This window comes from Protopterus annectens, chromosome 1.part1 (genome assembly GCF_019279795.1).
Source record: "Protopterus annectens isolate FY-2018-M chromosome 1.part1, PAN1.0, whole genome shotgun sequence".
In the NCBI taxonomy this organism is placed as follows: Eukaryota; Metazoa; Chordata; order Ceratodontiformes; family Protopteridae; genus Protopterus; species Protopterus annectens.
The window spans coordinates 425538156-425558497 of NC_056726.1; the positions used below are offsets into that span (position 1 = coordinate 425538156).

Genomic DNA, 20342 nt, shown 5'->3' on the forward strand with positions numbered 1-20342 from the left:
TTAGTAATTTATTGTTGTGGATTACTGTACATCATTAGAACTGGTCTTGCACCATAAACAATACATTTTATTATCAGTGATGAAATTCTTCATTAAACAAACTGTATGCCTGGTCAAATTCAGTCACATGGCAACAGTTAGTAGAATGCATTGATTAAGCTTTGCTGTCTGACAGAAAAAAAAAAACATGCTATAATTGAAGCAAATCTTCCATACTAGCTGTGAGGTTGGGGCCACGACTAAATATTAACCCACAAGTTAATGGTAGTTATTAAAATATGGACTACAGTTCACGTTTGCATTATTAACTGCTTAAATTGTTAACAAAAGTATAAGGCAGTACAGTTTTGCTTAGATAATTATTTCTTTTATTTTGTTAGCCAGGTTAAAATCATGCCAAGAGTCAACTTTAGGAGAGACAGTTAATCTAAGCAGTGGGTCAAGGAGGGAGAGGAAAACTGAACCACCTAGAAAAAACATGTATGTGTATATACATATATATGTGTATATACATATATATGTGTGTATATATATATATACATATATATGTTTATGTATATATATATATATATATATATATATATATATATATATATATATATAAATATATACACACACACACACATATATATATATATATCTATAGATATATATATATATATATATATATATATATATATATATATATATATATATGTATATATTCTAAGTTGGGAACTGCTGATTGAGGGCTCAGTGTCTGTTATTCTAAAAGTGTATTAATTCTGGTATAAGCACTTGGGCTTCAGGCCAGTTATTTTACATTAAAAGGGTTCGTGGTCTGCACTCTTGTGGGAGGAGAGGCTGGACTCTGCCCTTCTGAGCTGGGAATTTCTGGTTAAAGGCTTATAGTGCCTGCATATTTGAACTGCTTCTTACTGAAATTGGTACACCTTGTTTGCTGTAGCATAGACTAGATCCAGGCCTGCTGAATCTAGCTTTGTTTGTATAACTTGAGCACTAATCCAGGCATTCTTTAAAGTATTCAATTGTATTTATTACTGCTTGGTAGTAACTTGATTAAAGTGTAGCTATCATTCTAAGTCAATTGGATTAAGCACTTGGGCTTCAGACCAGTTGGTTTACATTAGGAAGGTTTGTGGCCTGCACTGTGGTGGCAGGACAGGTAGCTTACATCCTTCTAAGTTGTGAACTGCTGATTGAGGGCTCAGTGCTTGTTATTCTAAAAGTGCATTAGTTCTGGTTTAAGCACTTGGACTTCAGGCCAGTTATTTTACATTAAGAAGGTTCATGGTCTGCACTCTTGTGGGAGGAGAGGCTGGACTCTGCCCTTCTGAGCTGGGAATTTCTGGTTAAAGGCTTATAGTGCCTGCATATTTGAACTGTTTCTTACTGAAATTGGTACACCTTGTTTGCTGTAGCATAGACTAGATCCAGGCCTTCTGAATCTAGCTTTATTTGTATGCTTGTTGTTTGTTTGCTTGTTATTTCCCTGAAACGCTAATTCCACCTAAAACGCAGCTTTTCAGCGCTTCTGTGGATCCCTAGTAATATCTGCATTGCTTACTGTACTTATTTCCTTGTTTCACTTGAAAGAAAGTTACTGTTTGTTGTTTTTGCATTTAAGTTACCTGTAACACATTGCATTTAAGTTACCTGGCACTTGCTCACTAAAGCAATTATATAAGTCAGCACTAAAATATTAAAAACACTACACCCTCACAAACTCCCCTTGAGTACCTTGTTCCCCATTGGCCCTTTTTTTCAATTATAAAGGAATTCCCAATACTATTCTAGCATGTCTAAAGGTCAGTTGTCAATCTCCTCTCTGGTCCAGCTGGTGAATCTGGGAATCTTGAGGCAATGTTACAACTGCCTCATGTACAGACAACCCTCTCCTCCTCCCAACAAATTCCAACACATGTGAGAGATGCAACCATATTGCCATACTGGAGGCTAAGCTCTCTCAACTCAGTACTGGCGAAACCAGTCAGGAGGAGAAGAAAACCACACTCACTACAATTCCAGTCTCACATAGACCTACCACGACAGCAAGCCAAACACATAAACACACAAAAACATACTCGGAGGCTCTAAATAAAAATCTGCCTAAGCAGCAGAGACCTCCAAAGCAGACACCCAAGCAACCGCTACCCCAAAACAAAACCCATGCAACACATAGCTCACAAAGCCAGTGTGCTGAACAGTCACAGCCCTTAAGGCTAAACAACACACCTGATACACTTGTAATAGGTGACTCTATTGTCAGGCACACTGACATCCCGCTCACCAGGCTGAACAAGGAGAAGGTCACGGTGAGCTGTCTGTCGGGCGCTAGGATCCGCCACATAACACAAACACTCAGGTCACTCAAAGGCAAGTACAAATATGACTCAGTCATTGTCCATGCTGGTGTGAATGACCTGAGATGTACCTCCCTGGACTACATGAAAAGAGACATAGAGGAGCTCTCTGAGCATGTAGCCCAGGCCGGTATGACCCTGACCTTGAGTAGCATCTTACCCTCACCAAGAATGATGCCACAATATGAAGACAAGATGATCAATTTCAACAATTGGCTTAAGTATTGGTGTCATTCAAAGGGGATCCAATGCCTGTAAGCCTGGGATGACATGCTCGACAGGCCATGATGCTTCGCTAGGGACGGCTTGCACCTGTCACCCCTGGGCTTTCGGATATTGGCAAAGGCTCTTGCTACCCCCATAGTGCATTTTTTAGGCAAGGCTCAAAAGATAAACCCACCTCCATAGGTATCACAAGGGATAAGAAACTAAGAGTAATGCTACTCAACGCCAGAAGTCTAAACGTCAAGATGCATGCACTCGAAACTCTCCTTAGCATGGAGAACATCGATATCTGTGCAGTAACAGAAACCTGGTTCAAGGCTCCCGAGAGCACCCCAGCACTACCAGGTTATACCTCATACCATGCTTTTCGCCCCAAAATTTGGACCAAACCACAAAAGGAGGGAGTATCAATATTCACCAAAGATACCCACACCTCCAGGTTGGTGGCACAGCACGAAGCATCAGAGACTATCCATGTGCAACTAACAGTGGGTAAAACTGCCTTCCAGTTTATAGCCTGCTACAGACCACCCTCCCAAACCCAGGAACCCCACTCGGCCTTCCTGAGAACACTGGAAAATATGAAGGTCTCTCCAAACACCATTATATTGGGCGACTTCAACTACCCAAACATAGACTGGGAGCATTACTCTAGCTCCAACACCCTAGCCCAAAGGTTCCTAGAATTTATAAACTCAAATGTTATGGAACAACTTGTTACCACTCCCACAAGAGGGGAAAACATACTGGACCTGATCATCACCAACATGGGGACTCTATGCTCCAGACCAGAAGTGTATCCCTCACTGGTAAGATCAGACCATAAATTAATCTCACTGGATATTCACATCCGACTCCACCTCCTGCCCTGAAAACCACAGTGAAAAACTTCTGTAAAGCAAATTTCAATCCCAGCAGAGTGCTGCCCCCCTGACATCTCAGATGCTCAGGTAAGAGCTGCCTTCTCCAAAGCAAAAAACACAGCATCAGTGGGACCAGACGGTGTCCCGGGCTGCGTCCTACATGAACTCCAAGAAGAGCTAAACCTAAACATAAAACTACTGTTTAATCTCAGCCTTACTACAGGATATGTACCCAGAGAGTGGCGTACAGCAACAGTGGTCCCTCTCCACAAAGGTGGTGCCTCAACAGATCCTGGAAACTATCGCCCCATAAGCCTGACTAGCTTGGTCTGCAAAGCTATGGAAAGGATCATCATGGACCTCATAAATAAAGATATTGGGGACCTACAGACACTGGATCCTACCCAGTTTGGCTTTGTTAAGGGCAGATCCTGCCTCTTAAACCTGGTTGATTTCTTTGAAACAGTCACCAATGCCATTGACGAGGGGAAGGTGGTCCACACAGCCTACCTGGACCTCGCAAAAGCCTTCGATACAATACCCCACTCGGGCATTATAGATAAGCTCACCAGCTTAAATATAAACCCCTATATCACTAGATGGGTTGCAAACTGGCTCAAGGACAGAACCCATATGGTTAGAATTGCTGGAGCCATGTCAGACTCCAAACCAGTTACAAGTGACGTCCCACAAGGCTCAGTCTTGGGACCTCTCTTGTTCAGTACAGATTTCTTGGAGGTACAGGCCAACACAGAAGGACTGTGGCTGACCAAGTTCGCAGATGACTGCAAACTGGGCGCCATAATCGACTCTCCAGCCGACACAAGCATCCTCCAAAAGGGCCTCATAGAAACAGACAACTGGTGCCAGAGCCATGGCCTCAAGCTAAATGCCAAAAAGTGTATAGTCATCCCCTTTGGCAAAAACAAAGTGCCCACAAATTACCACATAGGTGGTAATCCATTAAGTACAGAAGAAGTAATTAGGGACCTGGGGACCCAAGTTAATAGCAATCTCTCATTTGACAACCACGTGGCCAAAGTGGTTAGAAAAACATTTTATATAGCCCACCTAATCATGAAGGGATTCACATCTAGATCAGGGGAGGTCATCGTGCCTCTTTACTCATCCCTCATCAGGCCCATAATTGAGTACAATGCCCCTTTTGGGATGTACCTTACCAGACACCTGCAGCAACTGGAAAGACCCCAAAATTACCTCACCAAGAGGATCAAAGGGCTCAAACAGATGCCATATGCTGCCCGGTTTAAGAAACTCCAGCTCTACTCAGTGGCATACCGCCTGCTCAGAGGCGATCTGTGCCTGACGTATAAAGCCATGTCCAACCCGGAATTAATGGGCATGGTGCATCTCAGAAAATCCAAATCCCATCGAGCTATGTGCTCGAGAGACTTGAACCTTAGCACTGAAATAAATAGGACATGCTGGAGGGACAGATTCATAACCCAGAGGCTCCCTTCACTCTGGAATAAAATCCCAGTCCAGGTTAGGCAGAATCCCTCATTGACTCTCTTCAAGAGGAATCTTGAGTGGATGGGAGATCGTAGGTTTACCCCGGGTATCACTTCTGTGTCACTGTTAGACAGAGGCACAGTATACTAACCTCGAAAAAGGGCATAGCAAAATTAATTTAAAATGGGTGGTGAAAGCCAAACACACTCTGGCTAGGCTTATAAATGCCCTAGGGCAGATAGCCTAGTATGAACCTATGAACCTATGGTTTCACTTCATATTGCCGAAATGCTGAAATATCGAATTTCAGCATTTCAACAGTATAAAGCCGAAACCATCACAACACCGACACCTCACAATCACGAAACCACAACATCGAACACACAGCATACAGCACACAACACACAAACCATAACACCCACACCACAAAACAATTAAATACAACAAAACACCACACTGACACACACCTACACTACAAAAATGCAGGGGGGCTGCACCCCCCCACACACACACCCTACTTATATATACTAACTTCAAGATTGCACAAACAGTAAAAAAAAAAATCACACCAGCCAACACACACACACTCATACCTCCAACTCCCTACCCTAACCCACTCATACAAGTTACAAAAACACTCACTCATCTTAAACTACAGACACCATCCCAGACAAAAACTTCTGTAAGATAACGTAAATGCATAAGTGCAAATTCGACATAGTCCTTTTCACGCTTATACACTTTCATTTTTTTGAAGTTTTGGCTTCATGGACATGAATTGCTGAAATTCGATATTTCAGCAATTCATGATTATGAAGTGAAACTATATATATATATATATATATATATATATATATATATATATGTATATATATATATACAGACATAGAAAGAACTGCGCATTACTGTACTTACATGAGAGAGTTGTTAAGCCAGCAGTGAGAGCTAGCTGCTAGTTTTGGGTGGAGAGCATACAGAATAATAAATACTAGAGTAGAGGAATGGACCCATAATAACAGCTAAATTAATTAGAAAGTAGGAGTGATTATGAGACACATTGAAAAGTTTTTTTTCTATTAGCAGGCAGAATTGATAAGAAGTGAGAAAGCATAGTTGAGCCATAATTTAATAAAAGAGACTTAGAACTGTATTAGTTTATGATAAAGTGCAAAAATATATATGCATTTGACCCTTGAATATGATTGCATTGCTCTGTACTTGACTTCAGTCAATGTCATTTTCAGAAGTCAGTATTTCATTCTTTGGTGTAAAATGCTTCATGCTGTGTTGCAGACAATATTCAGCTTTTTAATGAAATGAATTTTGGTGGCATTATGTATTGTTTGTCCATAAGGTGGAACCAATGCTGTAAATATGTTTTGTCTGATTCTGTATGTTAAAACTTACTCAAGTTAGAATTTGTGACTGGTTAGTTCAGCAAGTGGCAGCTAGAACCCAATATACTAAACAATTGGTCACTAGAAAGATCAGCTGGTGTGGTACGTTGTATTTTCTTGCATGTTGCTGTAGCTTTAACAGGTGATGTTAAGATATCCTTTAAATCTCCAGAATTAACACAGATATGTCTGAAAATCTGAGCTGAAACTAAAGTCTTTGCATAACAAAGTATTATATGACTTGACTTGCAGTACTGAAGCACTTGTAAGAAGAAATAACACAAAGTTAGTTCTGACAGTTCCTTTTGTTTTCATGTTGTAAAACCAGTATCATTATATTTTATTGGTTGTTCACTATATGTGGTCAGAACTATTATTATAAAAATGCATCAGTGCAATATTATAATGCTGCTAACTGTGAATATGTCAGACCAGTGATGTAACAAAATGACATACTTTGCACTTTTGCCAGGTACATATACAGTATTAATTAATTGCTGTGGTAGTAATCCAGGAGAATCTTTTGGCACAAAAGGTAGGCCACACCAATTATCATGCATTTATACATATATATAATTAAAAAGTAAAGTAAACACTTTTTTGCTTTGGGGACCTCCCTGTACCCCAATATCCCACACCCCCACTAATTATATATGCTCACTGTGAGATTGCACTAAAGTGTGGAGAGGACAAATTCCCTGATCCCCGCTGTAGAGTAGTCTTCCACATGAAAGGTCTGCTTGTGTGAGCAGCTGATTTTCAATAACAAGCTGGCATTTTCCCTTTGAGAGAAAGAGTATTCGACCAAACGTCAACTATATATATATATATATATATATATATATATATATATATATATAAAACTACATATATAGTGTGTGTGCGTATGTATATTTTGATCTTGTCAGTAGTTTGAAGGAGGAAAAAGGACCACACTGGATATGCAAAACAGTTCCAATTAGCGCTTTTGTTCACTAAAATGAGCAAACTTCTTCAGACTGAAGAAGTTTGCTCATTTTAGTAAACGAAAGCGCTAATTGGAACTGTTTTGAGTATCCGGTGTGTTCCTTTTTCCTCCTTCATTTTGTTGCGGTTTGTTCTTTTTTTCTGAGTTTATCTTGTCAATAGTTGGTTACAGTGACATCTTGTGGGCCTCATAGCCTAAAATTGTCAGGTTTGTCTACTGAGATAGCCTAGTCACCATTATCAATGAATATAATTACATTATCATTTTTATTATTATTATTATTATTATTATTATTGTATTAGTTGTGGTAAATGATACAGCCCTCCTTTTCCTCATGTCCTGGGATGTTGAGTTGTTCAGCTGCCAAAATACAATATACAGATCAACAATTTGGTTGATGTCACGAATGACACAAATTTTAGAGCTGACAGTAAATGTTGTAGATGTAAGGAACACAATATTCCAAAATGCGTGACTCACATCTGATGCTTTCTATGGAATATAAGCATTAAATCTACCTCTACCCCAGACTTTATGCACAGATAAAGTGTGGGCTATTTTCTTTTTATCAAAGACTCTCCTTGGATTCTATCGCAAATAATAATAAAAACAGCACCACCACTTTGTTTTGTGCTACTCCTTAGACATAAATCTTAATACTTGGTTCTTTATACTAATACATGTAACAAAATGTGAATTAAAATACTGTAACTCAGACATACTTATTTATTTTATACCTTCTTACAGAGATCTAACTTAGATCAGATTAATAGTACTACTGAAGATCTGATGCCGTTAACATGATGACAGGTACTCATAAGTTCTAACACTTTATTCTAAGCCACCCTTAGCAAGACTCAGTCGTGCTCCCATCCAAAACACTGACTTAGTGGTGACAGTTACACTTTATTTCTACTAACACAGACTACTGTAGTATTACATGTTCTTACTAAGAATGCCTTCTGTGTGGTACAAATAAATGAAGAATATAGTAACATAGTACTGTCTGAAATGGAACTATTTTACAGAAATGAATTAGATGTTGATCTCTTTTGCACAATAAATGAGTATCATAGTTGATTAGCACTGTTTGTTAAAATAAAAAAAACAAACTCAGATGCAGAAATGAACTGTTTTGTGGTGTGATTTGAGCCTGTGTTAGTGAATGCAGTGGTCCCCATATTAGGTTTCTGCCATCATACTTCTCAACTGTCCATATTTTTGCAGAATGTCCAGAGATTTGCTTCATATTTTTGGCCCATTCCTCATAATATTTGTGGTTTTCTAGTGAATCTTTGAGAAACAAATTCACTAATGACAAACGTTTGAGTTTTACACTTCATATTCTTCAGAAAAATATACTGTAACCCAAAATCTGTTATATTAGCAACTTTATAAGTTTAAAAGAGCAATACTTCTGTGCGTTTCATCAAATCCATTATTTCTTGTATCATCTGAGTGATTGAATGTTTTGCTCACCCTATTACTGGAGTACTACACTCTGTTAATTTGAATACTGGGTGGGACTGAGAATTCCTATATGGACTATACAAGGCCACACAAGTCGATTTATATAGTCTATAAGGATGAGGCAATTCAGAAGGGATCATTAAAAACATACCTGCAAAGGAGCACCTATAGATTATGCAAATATTTTTTATTTTATTTATTTATCCCTTTTTTATTGGGTTAGTCTTACTAGGCTAGTAGCCTTTTTTCAGGGGGGAGACCCAAGGTGGTATTTATACTACTAGGGGAACTTTGAACAAGGTATCAAGGAACTTCCCCTACTCTTTTTGATAGCTGCTGTGGGATCTTTTGCATCCACCTCAGTTCCCACCAACTAAGGCAGATGGGGGTCTTGTTATAAAGTCTCATCCAAAGGACAGCAGGTAATTCTGTGGACATTCTTCATGTAAATAACATGCCAAATATTGTGTTCACATGAGCAGAGCTATTCAGAGACAGCTCTGTTAGTATGTATAGAGTTTGTGCTAAGAAATTCTCAGACGTAACCATGCAATTCTGTTGTGCAGTGTTATTTTCTATTGGGCAAATTTCAAAAGTCAGTGCATGATACTAGCATATGCCTGCATTATATTGATCTGTACTAACAGATATTCATGCACAAATGTACACATTTGGAGCCTTGTTTAAATTTCACTACATAGCTCTGCATAGATCCGTCGGGTTTCATGACTGAGATCATTATTGACAAACTAATGATGCATATCTCTGAATTACATCAGATCAATGCAGCACATCTCAGCCATCTCAACATACTACATGTTGTGCAGATCTACAGCTGTGTCTGAATCCTGTAAATTATCTTGCGTATTACTCCACTTTGTAACATGCAGGAATTCAGTAAAACATCCGGCTATGTTGTAAAATAAAGCTTAACACCTTTCCTCTCTGAGTAGCTGTTTTAAGCCCCTGAGAACTGTATATTTTGCCTAGGCCAACCAGAAAATATATTTCATTTGTTCCCTGCCACATGCCATAATTAACCTGATTGTACAGCAACCACTGCTGGCCAGGGTGTACCTTTCCCTTGGAGTCTTTGGATCCTGCAGTTCTACTTAAAGTATTAGTTTAAGACCCATGATGTATATATTTGTGTATATTGTAGAGAAGGGTACTTGTATTGCATTCATATAGAAGTACAGGATTTATTGTGCTAGGGATGGTAGCTGTACACATCATGGTTTAGTCTCTTTATTGCCTTACACTATCAATATTTTGTAGACTTGATGATACTCCATGAAAGTAAGACCATGTACCTAATGTGGAACATTATGCATCACTAATTACATGTTATAATGTAATTTTTCCATTGCTTCGGTGCTTCTGTAAATAGTGTACATGTCACTGATGTGCAATTTAGCATATATGGAGCTTTGGAATGTAAAATAATAAATGTTATATTGTAAACCATGAATTCTGTGTATTATGTTCTTTAATTTAGCCATTTATTTTTTCCTGAATTGCATTATAGATGAGAGATCAGCCTACAGCTGGCAGTCTGCCTTAATACACCAAGGACATGAACGTGGGGACGTGAGCATTGGTATGGTGGGGTGTAGTGGATGACAGTGTACCAGTCCAGTTATTTGTTTTTGGCAATTGTGATGCATTTCCTACTACAATAAGTCTGGGACCTGATGGGCCACAGATGACAGACTCTCTGCAAGTGGTGGTGGTAATGGGGTGATGTGTTATGGTTTGGCTATGTGTGGTTTGTTTGCAAATTTTTGGAAGCTGTAATCAAGTCATCATACTGTATAACTGTACATCAGTACAGGGTAAAACCTGGGAACAACTAGATATCCCTGTTTTTTATGAGCTCAGCAGTGTACTATAAACTGATTTTCCTTTCAGAGACTGCAAAGAAGACATTGACGTGTAAGGCTAAATACATAGGGTGACATGACTGGTATGTTTCTGGGTATGTAACCCCCAAACTAAGAAACAAAAGCCATATAACAAAAAGTCATTACTTCATTTATAATCACATTGCTAGATTTGATATGAGATTATTATGTTATTCTGCTTTTCTCAGTTCTGAAATGGCACATTGTGAAAGCCTGTCTGACAGTTTCTTTTACGAATGGAAAATTGATTACTGCGAATTAACATGCAAGTAATAAGTGGATGCAGAAAGTCATGAATGCTTACTGGAAGTAGTACATGGAAAGGAAAGAAACTAGGATGCTAGCTGCAAAATTAAAAGCAGAAAATGTGTTAAAATGAAGAATATCATTACTGTATATGGTATGCAGAAAAAAGTAACATTCTTATTACAGGTTTCGTTTGGCTTTTAATGTAAAAATCTCAGTATGAGATTTAGTAATAAACATTGTTAAATAGCCTAGGATTTGATGTGAGCACTCAAGGTGACATAATGCTGACCTACTTATGCTTTTGTAATAACATCTAATGCAGTTTTAAAGAGTGTCAACAAATGTCAAAGCATTTCATGTTCTCAGTTGCCAGTGTTTACTTTGCATGCAAGCTTGTGTGGTATTTAAATATAGGCAATTTAGAACATGTATCATGTCATGCATTTTGCAAAAGTACCTTCTTGATAATTAATAAGTAACTCAGACATTGTGCGGAGTTCATTTTTTAAAATCAAAGAACCTCACAAAGACAAAAGATGAACAAAATAAATGCAATACGGTAAGTATGTTAAAACAAAGCTTTACATGATTTGCCCAAATGATTAAGCATGATAATAACTGACTAATTAACATCAAAAGATTTGGTTGAACAAAACCATTTTGAGCCTTGATGTAGCACTTTGTACTACTTAATTTGGCAAGTGAATTCCCCAAAGAAGGACCATAATTTTAACCTCCAGCTGGTCCATGCCTTTTTCTAGGAATCTCAAAAGTCCCTTATTATCTGAGTCAGACAACTGCCGATTCTGGTAGGTTTTGTATATAGTCCAAGCCCTACCGGGAGCACTGAGCAGCCTATTTGTCCATTTTTGGAGTGGCATCAGCCAGTAACTAGTAGTCGATTGGCCATTTGGGGTCAATTCCCAGCTCTTTCAACCCCCTGCTATAAAGTACGCTAAAGCGTGCTTTAGCACGGTTTAGCATGGATTAGCGCAGAGTTGCTACAAGAGCACCATCGGGCAGCGGCGGTTTAACTAGGTTAAACTATTCCAGCCACCTAAATTCCACTCTTCATTTTTTCCCTTCGGATAGCTCCTCTCCAACTCTACTTGTAATCAACCAGCCTATTCTCTAACTGATAAGTTTAGCTCCACTTGATTCCTAAGCAGTCTATTCTCTATCTGAAAAGCCTAGCACTTGCTCAAAAAGCTCTTTTTCTTAGATATAGCACTTTTTTATCACACTCAAGCCCGCAACAAAGTTTTTTTTTTTTTTCTCCTTCTAGCATGTCAAGGGGTCAGTTGCTAGTGTCCTCTCCTGCCCAAATGGTGAATCTGGGAATACCGAGGCAATGTTACAATTGCCTCATGTACACAGACAACCCTCTCCTCCTCCCACAGAACACAAATACTTGCGAGAGATGCAACTATATAGCCAAACTGGAGGCTGAGCTCTCTCAACACAGGACTGACAAGACCAGAAAGGAGGAGAAGGTAACCACACACTCCACTAACCCAGTCTCACATAGCACTATCAAACATTCCAATCATACACATAAACACACAAAGACATACTCGGAGGCTCTGATCAAAAATCTACCAAAACAGCAGAGGCCACCAAAGCAGACACCCAAGCAAGACACAACACATGCAACACATAGATCACAAAGTCAGTGTGCCAAACAATCACAGCCCTTAAGGCCAAACACAATGCCAGACACACTCGTCATAGGAGACTCCATAGTCAGGCACACTGACGTCCCACTCACCAGATTGAGTAAGGAGAAGGTCACAGTAAGCTGCCTGTCGGGCGCTAGAATCCGCCACATAACGCAAGCACTCAGGTCACTCAACAGCAGGTACAAGTATGACTCAGTCATTGTCCATGCTGGTGTGAATGACCTGAGACGTACCTCCCTGGACTACATGAAAAGAGACATAGAGGAGCTCTCTGATTATGTAGCCCAGGCAGGTATGACCCTGACCTTGAGCAGTATCCTACCCTCACCTAGAATGATGCCACAATACAGAGAAAAGATGATCAGCTTTAATAATTGGCTTAACCTCTGGTGTCATTCAAAGGGGATCCAATGTCTGTCTGCCTGGGATGACATGCTGGACAAGCCACGCTGCTTCGCAAGGGACGGCTTGCACCTGTCACCCTTAGGCTTCCGGATGTTGGAAAAGGCTCTTGCCACTCCCATAGTGCCTTTTTTAGGCAAGGCTCAAATTCTAAACCTATCACCCTAGAACACAAAAAAGAAAAAAAACTAAGGGTAATGCTGCTCAATGCCAGAAGTCTCAACCTCAAGATGCACGCACTCGAGGCCCTTCTCAGTAAGGAGAACATCGATGTTTGTGCAGTGACGGAAACCTGGTTCAAGGCTCCTGAAAGCACCCCGGCACTATCAGGTTTCACCTCATATCATGCGTTCCGGCCCCAAAATCTGGACCACACCAAGAAAGGAGGGGGGGGGTATCCATATTCATCAAGGATATCCACACCTCCAGGTTGGTGGCAACGCACGAAGCATCGGAGACCATCCAGGTGCAATTAACCATAGGCAAGACTGCTCTGCAATTTGTAGCATGTTACAGGCCACCCTCTCAAACTCAGGAACCCCACACAGCCTTCCTGAAGACACTGGAGCGGCTAAATGTATCTCCAAACACCATCATATTGGGTGATTTCAACTACCCGAATATTGACTGGGATCATTACTCAAGCCCCAATACTCTAGCCCAAAGGTTCCTAGAGTTCATAAACTCTAATGCCATGGAACAACTAGTCACCGTTCCCACAAGAGGAGAAAACATACTGGATATCATCATCACAAACATGGGGACACAATGTTCAACACCAGAAGTATACCCCTCATTGGTGAGATCAGATCATAAACTAATCTCACTGGAAGTTCACATCCCGCCTCCACCTCAGATAAAAAAGTCCACAGTAAAGAACTTCTCAAAAGCTGACTTCACACTTCTTAAGTCCAGCGTAGTATCCTTCAAGGCCCCCGAGCCAGTGAAAACCACTACCCAAGCCGCTGAATCACTTACAAATGCCTTCTACCAGCACCTCCAGGACTGCACGGATCAGGCAATCCCAAACAAAACAAAGACTCTCTCCACCAAAGGCAAGTGCCCAGTCTGGTGGACCCCAGCCATAAACAAGCTCTACAATAAAAGGAGAAAGCTATTACAAGATAGAGCAAAATTCCTAAAAGAGAAGACACCCTTAATCATCATAAGTAAAAAAACTACGATCACTCATAAAATCATCCAAGGCAAATTTTGAGAGAAAAATCGCCAAAGACTCAAAAGACAATCATAAGGCCTTTTTTAGCTATGTTAGGAACCTGGGAGGCAATTCCCAGATATGCTCAGTATTAGTTCATAATAATGTAAAAATCACTGTACCAACAGACATTGCCAACATACTGGCTGACAGGTTCAGTGCAAACTTCTCCCCCCCTTCCCCCCCAAAAGGAGAGATATCTATCCCGGCAGATTGCAGCCTCCCAAACATCTCAATTACCCAGGTGAAAACTGCTCTCTCCAAGGCAAAAAAACACAGCATCTATGGGACCTGACGGTGTCCCTGGCTGTGTGCTCCACGAACTCAATGAGGAATTAAACCCGCATTTAAGGCAGCTGTTTAATCTTAGCCTCACCTCAGGATACGTACTGAAGGAGTGGCGTACGGCAACTGTTGTCCCACTTCACAAAGACGGTGCCTCCACTGACCCTGGAAACTACCGCCCCATTAGCTTAACAAGCCTGGTTTGCAAAGCTATGGAAAGGATCATAATGGACCTCATAAATAAAGACATGGGGGACTTACAGACATTGGACCCAACCCAGTTTGGCTTTGTCAAGGGCAGATCATGCCTCTTGAACTTGGTTGACTTCTTCGAAACGGTCTCCAAGGCCATTGATGAGGGCAAGGCAGTCCATACAGCTTACCTTGACCTTGCAAAAGCTTTCGACACAATACCCCACTCGGGCATCATTGAAAAACTCACCACCTTAAATGTAAACCCATACGTCACTAGATGGGTTTCAAACTGGCTAAGTGACAGAACCCACAGGGTCAGAGTTGCAGGCGCTATGTCAGATTCCAAGCCGGTCACAAGTGGGGTCCCACAGGGCTCGGTCCTGGGTCCCCTCTTGTTCGGCATCTATTTTTCAGAAGTACAAGCAAACACAAGAGGATTATGGCTGACAAAGTTTGCATATGACTGCAAACTGGGCGCCATAGTTGAAAACACTTCAGACACAGATATCCTTCAGAAGGGTCTTATAGAAATGGAAAACTGGTGCCAGAACCATGGCCTAAAGTTAAACGCCAAAAAATGCATAGTCATACCCTTCGGGAAAAACAAGGTAACCCCTAGCTACCATATAGGTGGCAACCCGCTGAGCACAGAAGAGGTCATCAGGGATCTGGGGACCCAGGTTGACAGTAGCCTCTCCTTCGACACTCACGTTGCTAAGGTAGTTAGGAAGATCTTGTACATTGCCCACCTGATCATGAAGGGGTTCACATCCAGATCAAGGGAGGTCATTGTTCCCCTGTACTCATCACTCATCAGACCAATGATTGAGTACAATGCCCCATTCGGAATGTATCTTACCCGACACCTGCAGCAATTGGAAAGACCCCAAAAGTTCCTCACCAAAAGGATAATGGGTCTCAAAAATATGTCTTATGCTGCCCGACTGAAGGAACTCCAACTCTATTCAGTAGCATACCGTCTGCTCAGAGGTGACCTGTGCCTGACATACAAGGCCATGTCCAACCCGGAATTAATGGACATGCTCCACCTCAAAAAATCTAAATCCACCAGAACTACAAGAGCAAGAGACTTAAACCTCAACACAGTCATAAATAGGACGTGCTGGAGGGACAGATTCATCACCCAGAGACTCCCTATGCTGTGGAACAAGATCCCGGTACATGTGAGGCATAGCACCTCGCTGGCCTTGTTCAAGAGGAATCTTGACAAATGGACGGGAGATCGCAGGTTTACCCCGGGGATCACCTCTGTGTCACTACTGGACAGAGGTACGGCAAAATAATGGGCATAGTATCCTTCAAACTTAAGGGGTGGCGATAGCCACAAAACTTTGGGCTAGGCTTATAAATGCCCTAGGGCAGATAGCCTAGTATGAACCTATGAACCTATGAAGGACAAGTTAATAGTTGATGTTGCAATGAGCAGGATGTCACTGAAACATACACTGGTAATGCAGATGTATTGTGAAAAAGCAATAAGTAACCCATGCACAACATCACGTAATGGCTTAAGGTACTGGAGATCAGTTGTCAGCAGTCTTAGACAGCACTGCAATCACTGATCAGGCCTAATGACATTAAACTCATTAGTGTAAGGAGTGGCAGAAACAAGTACTTAATTCTGAAGATGTTTCAGCAGTTATCTGGTACCAAAGAGCCAGGTATGAAGCATATGTCAGATCCACATCACCCACTGTCCACTGAGCTCAAGAGAGTATCGCCAAAATTAAACAAGATGAAGACATAGGTGAAGAGTGAGGAGCTGGAAAATCACAAAACATTGTATTGCAAAACCTTAACCTTGGATTTATTCTGAGTCAGTGTCAGCTTGTCACAAAAGGTAGTGCTGACTAAATAACTGCCACTGATAATTTGCTACAGCACTCCACACTGTGGATACTGTGAAGTTTTTGGACTGAAAAGAGAAAGTTTGCTGACCAGTCATACAGCTCATGTTTATGAATTCTACTAGTTAAGTTTTCTACAACAGGTAAATTATTGTAACAATCAGTGCTAGATATATTACAGTAGATCTTCTGCCAGTCGTAGGGCCAGATAGCTGTTAGATAATTTTTGTTCTAAATGATATCTGTCAGTTTAAATCTCTTATTTTGTATATCATTGTTCAATGGTATAGTTGCCTTTATATTTAATTTTCAAAGTGCATTGCCTAATTTTATTTCCAGTAAAGAATTTCATTGTTCAGTTTCAAAAACTGTTGGCTGATTGCTGTTTATTAATGAATGCAAGGGTAATCACCAAAACTGGTGTATAGTAAATTTGTGGCATCCACCTTTTGGTCAGTGACTTTGCTACAGCTACCATTATCTAATATGATATAGTCAGTTCATTTAAGAGTACTTAGTAGTTTAAATTGTTGGTGTTCCAAATGGGTCGGCTGGTGACAGTATATTACAGTGAGTGAGCGTGTATCTCTTTAACAGGTTTCAGTTTCTCTTGGTAAGATTGCACTAAAAAGCACTAGACTGAGAGTGTGGCAGAGGAATTGCTGGGAAGTCACTATTCAGCTTTATAGTATAAAACTTATTTAACTGTGGCAGATACTGCTCAAAGCCTAAAGCTGCAGTGCACATTTAATGTGCAATCTTAAAGTCAACCTTTTTACATATGAATTGGTGACACTGGTGCAAATTGTGTGACTGTACCCTGGCAGTAACATATGAATTGATTTGTGTGCATATCACTAACTGGATTTATGTAGCATGAAAACAGTTTTGTCACCAAAAGGTGTGTGTACCCTTGCAGCCACATAGTAAATATAAAGAAGTATACCTTGTGTAGTGTTTATTTTATTTTTTAGACCAAGGAGTTAGGACCCGGGCAAAATGAACTGTGAAGGATATGCCAAATTGTCAGTAACATAACTGTTTTATCACTGTAATAGGGACTCCTGCATGCTGACTTGACCAAGGAAGAGTTGATAACTGCCTTGTAAGCAGTTGAAGTTTGGTCCAGTGGCTGTAGGTGTTTTGATCCTTCGATGTTGGCTCTTCCTATCATTGTGAAGCAGAATTCAACAAGTGTTGGATTGTTCACCCACTAATAGGGAACATGAGCTGGGATTAGACCGTCATGAGACAGATTCGTTTTACCCTACTGATGATGTGTGTGCATTATGCATTGAAAGGGGAAATCAATAAACCCACTGATGATTTCAAAATGTAACTTGAACTGAGGAAACTAGAGTTGGATATGAAATGCATGGAAGCCAAAGCAGCTGTGAGAATGAAATAGCTTGATGTGCAGCGAAAGCAAAGCAGAGAGATGCCAAAGCCACAAAGGAGAAGAAAAGTATCCTCATGAGGCTTCAGTAAAAGAAAGGTAGCATCAGCACAAGAAGGAATCCTAACGCTTCTCCAAGTTTATGTCAGTAGCAGAGGTGAAAACCCATCCCTGGAAGCCAAGATCAGTACTAAATTTCTTCCTTTTTTAATTTCTCCAATTCTTTTGGATTTCTAATGCCATGACAGGAATGGACCCCATTCCAAAGTCAAAGTACGATTAAAATTCATAAAATTAGTATTGTTTCAGTCTTTGATGTCAGCCAGAAGTACTCTTCACAGCTCCCGAAATGTCCCCAGTAATGACTCCTTTTGCAAACTGTATGGTGTTACATATACTGGTAACATATCTAGATACAATTGTAAATTCTTTTTTCTAAAACCCGCTGCTCGTACTACTATTGCTACTGTCTGGGAATCTTTCTTCCACATTGCTCTTGTTTAAGCCTGCAAGTCCTGATATTTTATGACTTCATGTCTCTCTGTACACAAGACACCGTAGTCACTGGATGTGGTGATTTCAATGATCAAAGCTACTTTTGTCTTCTTTTCATGGACTACTATATTCGGTTTTCTAGCATCCATCTTTTGAACTGTTAGTAATGGGTAATCCCATGTGACGTAGACTTCATCATTTTCTATGATGCTTTGTAGCTCATGTTTCCAGTGGTGTTCTTCGTGTTCCACTGTTGCAGTCATCACATTTGGGTTATCTGCCTGCAGGTAGCCCTCAGCCAGCCTGAATACCAGAGTCTTCGGATTTCTGCGTCGGACCCTTTCGCTTCTTCCATGACGTCAGGTCGTCAGGGGTATAAAACATGCAGCCGATGCCATTACATCAGTCTTTCTTGCCGTGTGGTGCCCAAAGCAGAAGCAGTTCGCAAGTGCCAGTCGGCCATCTCCTGAAATTTTCGTTTTCGAGTTTCAGACCCGAAGTCTTCAAAAAAGATAAGTACCCCATTGGGGATCCTTTTTCTTGCTCTAACTGATGTCAGTAAAAGTTAACAATTGTCTTACCTGTGGAAAGCAAATACCTCATAGAGATTTTCATTCTTACTGCATCCCCTGTTTAGGCCCAGACCACAACGTCCCTCGCTGTCAGTTTTGGGCTTTGTTCAACGCCCGAATTATTCATCATCGGGCTATTTTTGCAGCCAATTACTTTTGTACTCAATCTATGTACTCCAAAATAGCTTTGTTAAGCCATCCGACTACCGATCTTCCAAAAAAACGTAAAGATAAAGACAGGGAGAGACCCTATAGGTCCAAAACTGCTGATGACACTTCCATTAAGCTAGTCGCCAATCCATCGTCACTCAGTGAGGTGCTTTCGCAGCCCCTGATACCTGCTACTTCAGATTCGCTGGTCTCTACTGAGACCCATTTAGAGTCTGGTATGCCGCGAGATGCTTCTTTGACTATGGAACCTGCGGATGTCTCTATCTTGGATGGGTCCGGAGCCGCTGTGCAGGCACTGGCTTCTGAGTGTGTATTCAGGCCTACAGACATTCATATTAAACCGATGCCATCCAGAAGTTCTGAATTCCCCAGGCCAAAAACTCGCACTACGCCTAGAAAACCGACGACCAGACCACAGGCTCAGGCCCATATGCCTCAAAAACAAATGCTTAGAATGGCTGAAGTCAGCCTTCCCCCTCTAAGAGACCTAGAACTGATTTTCTTTCTGATTCTTCTGATCATGAATCTGATATTTCTGCTCCTTCTGATTACCAGGATTTGCCCTTATCTACTTATGAGGATTCTGATGCAGAGGATTCCATTCCCTCTGCTTCCCCTCCAGAAGATTTTTCTTTTGGTGAAACCTTGCATACCTTTAGGGAGCATTTCCGCTGGGAAAGCCAGGATTACTCTGAGTCCAAAAAGAGACTTAGGGAATTCTTACTCCTGCCTCAACACAGGCCTTTAGCTATCCCGCCTGTTCTGGACATACTTTCTTGGAATCTAGCCTTACCCCAGACACTTTACCTCCAGCTCCCAGAAAACCTGACAGGTACTACAGAGTACCTGACTCTCACAAGTTCCTCTTTAAGAATTCTTCTGCGGATCCAGAGACCATTTCCCAAGGACCAAAAGGCATTAAGGCTGCCAGAAATCCTACCCCTTCTGATAGATATTCTAGAGCCTTAGACAGATGGGGTAAGAAGATATACACTTCTGCTACTTTGGCCATTACGGCTTTAAATTGCCAGTTTCATATGTTAAAGTATCAGCTGCATATTATGGGACTACTCAAACAGAAAATTATGTTGATTACTGAATGTGCTGAACACAAAGAATTGCAAGATTTAATGCATTCTGCAGAACAAGTTG

At 40.8% G+C, this 20342-nt stretch overlaps 1 protein-coding gene across 1 annotated transcript in view; it reads left to right on the plus strand.

Annotated features, from left to right (window-relative positions):
- PMM1 (phosphomannomutase 1) overlaps positions 1-20342 on the plus strand; it is a 615734-nt gene that overhangs the window by 387608 nt on the left and 207784 nt on the right. Inside the window, exon 8 of the mRNA XM_044075615.1 lies at positions 10287-10358. Within this exon, the coding sequence (XP_043931550.1) occupies positions 10287-10322 (36 nt within the window). The 3' untranslated portion in view covers positions 10323-10358. The remainder of the gene's footprint in view (positions 1-10286; positions 10359-20342) is intronic.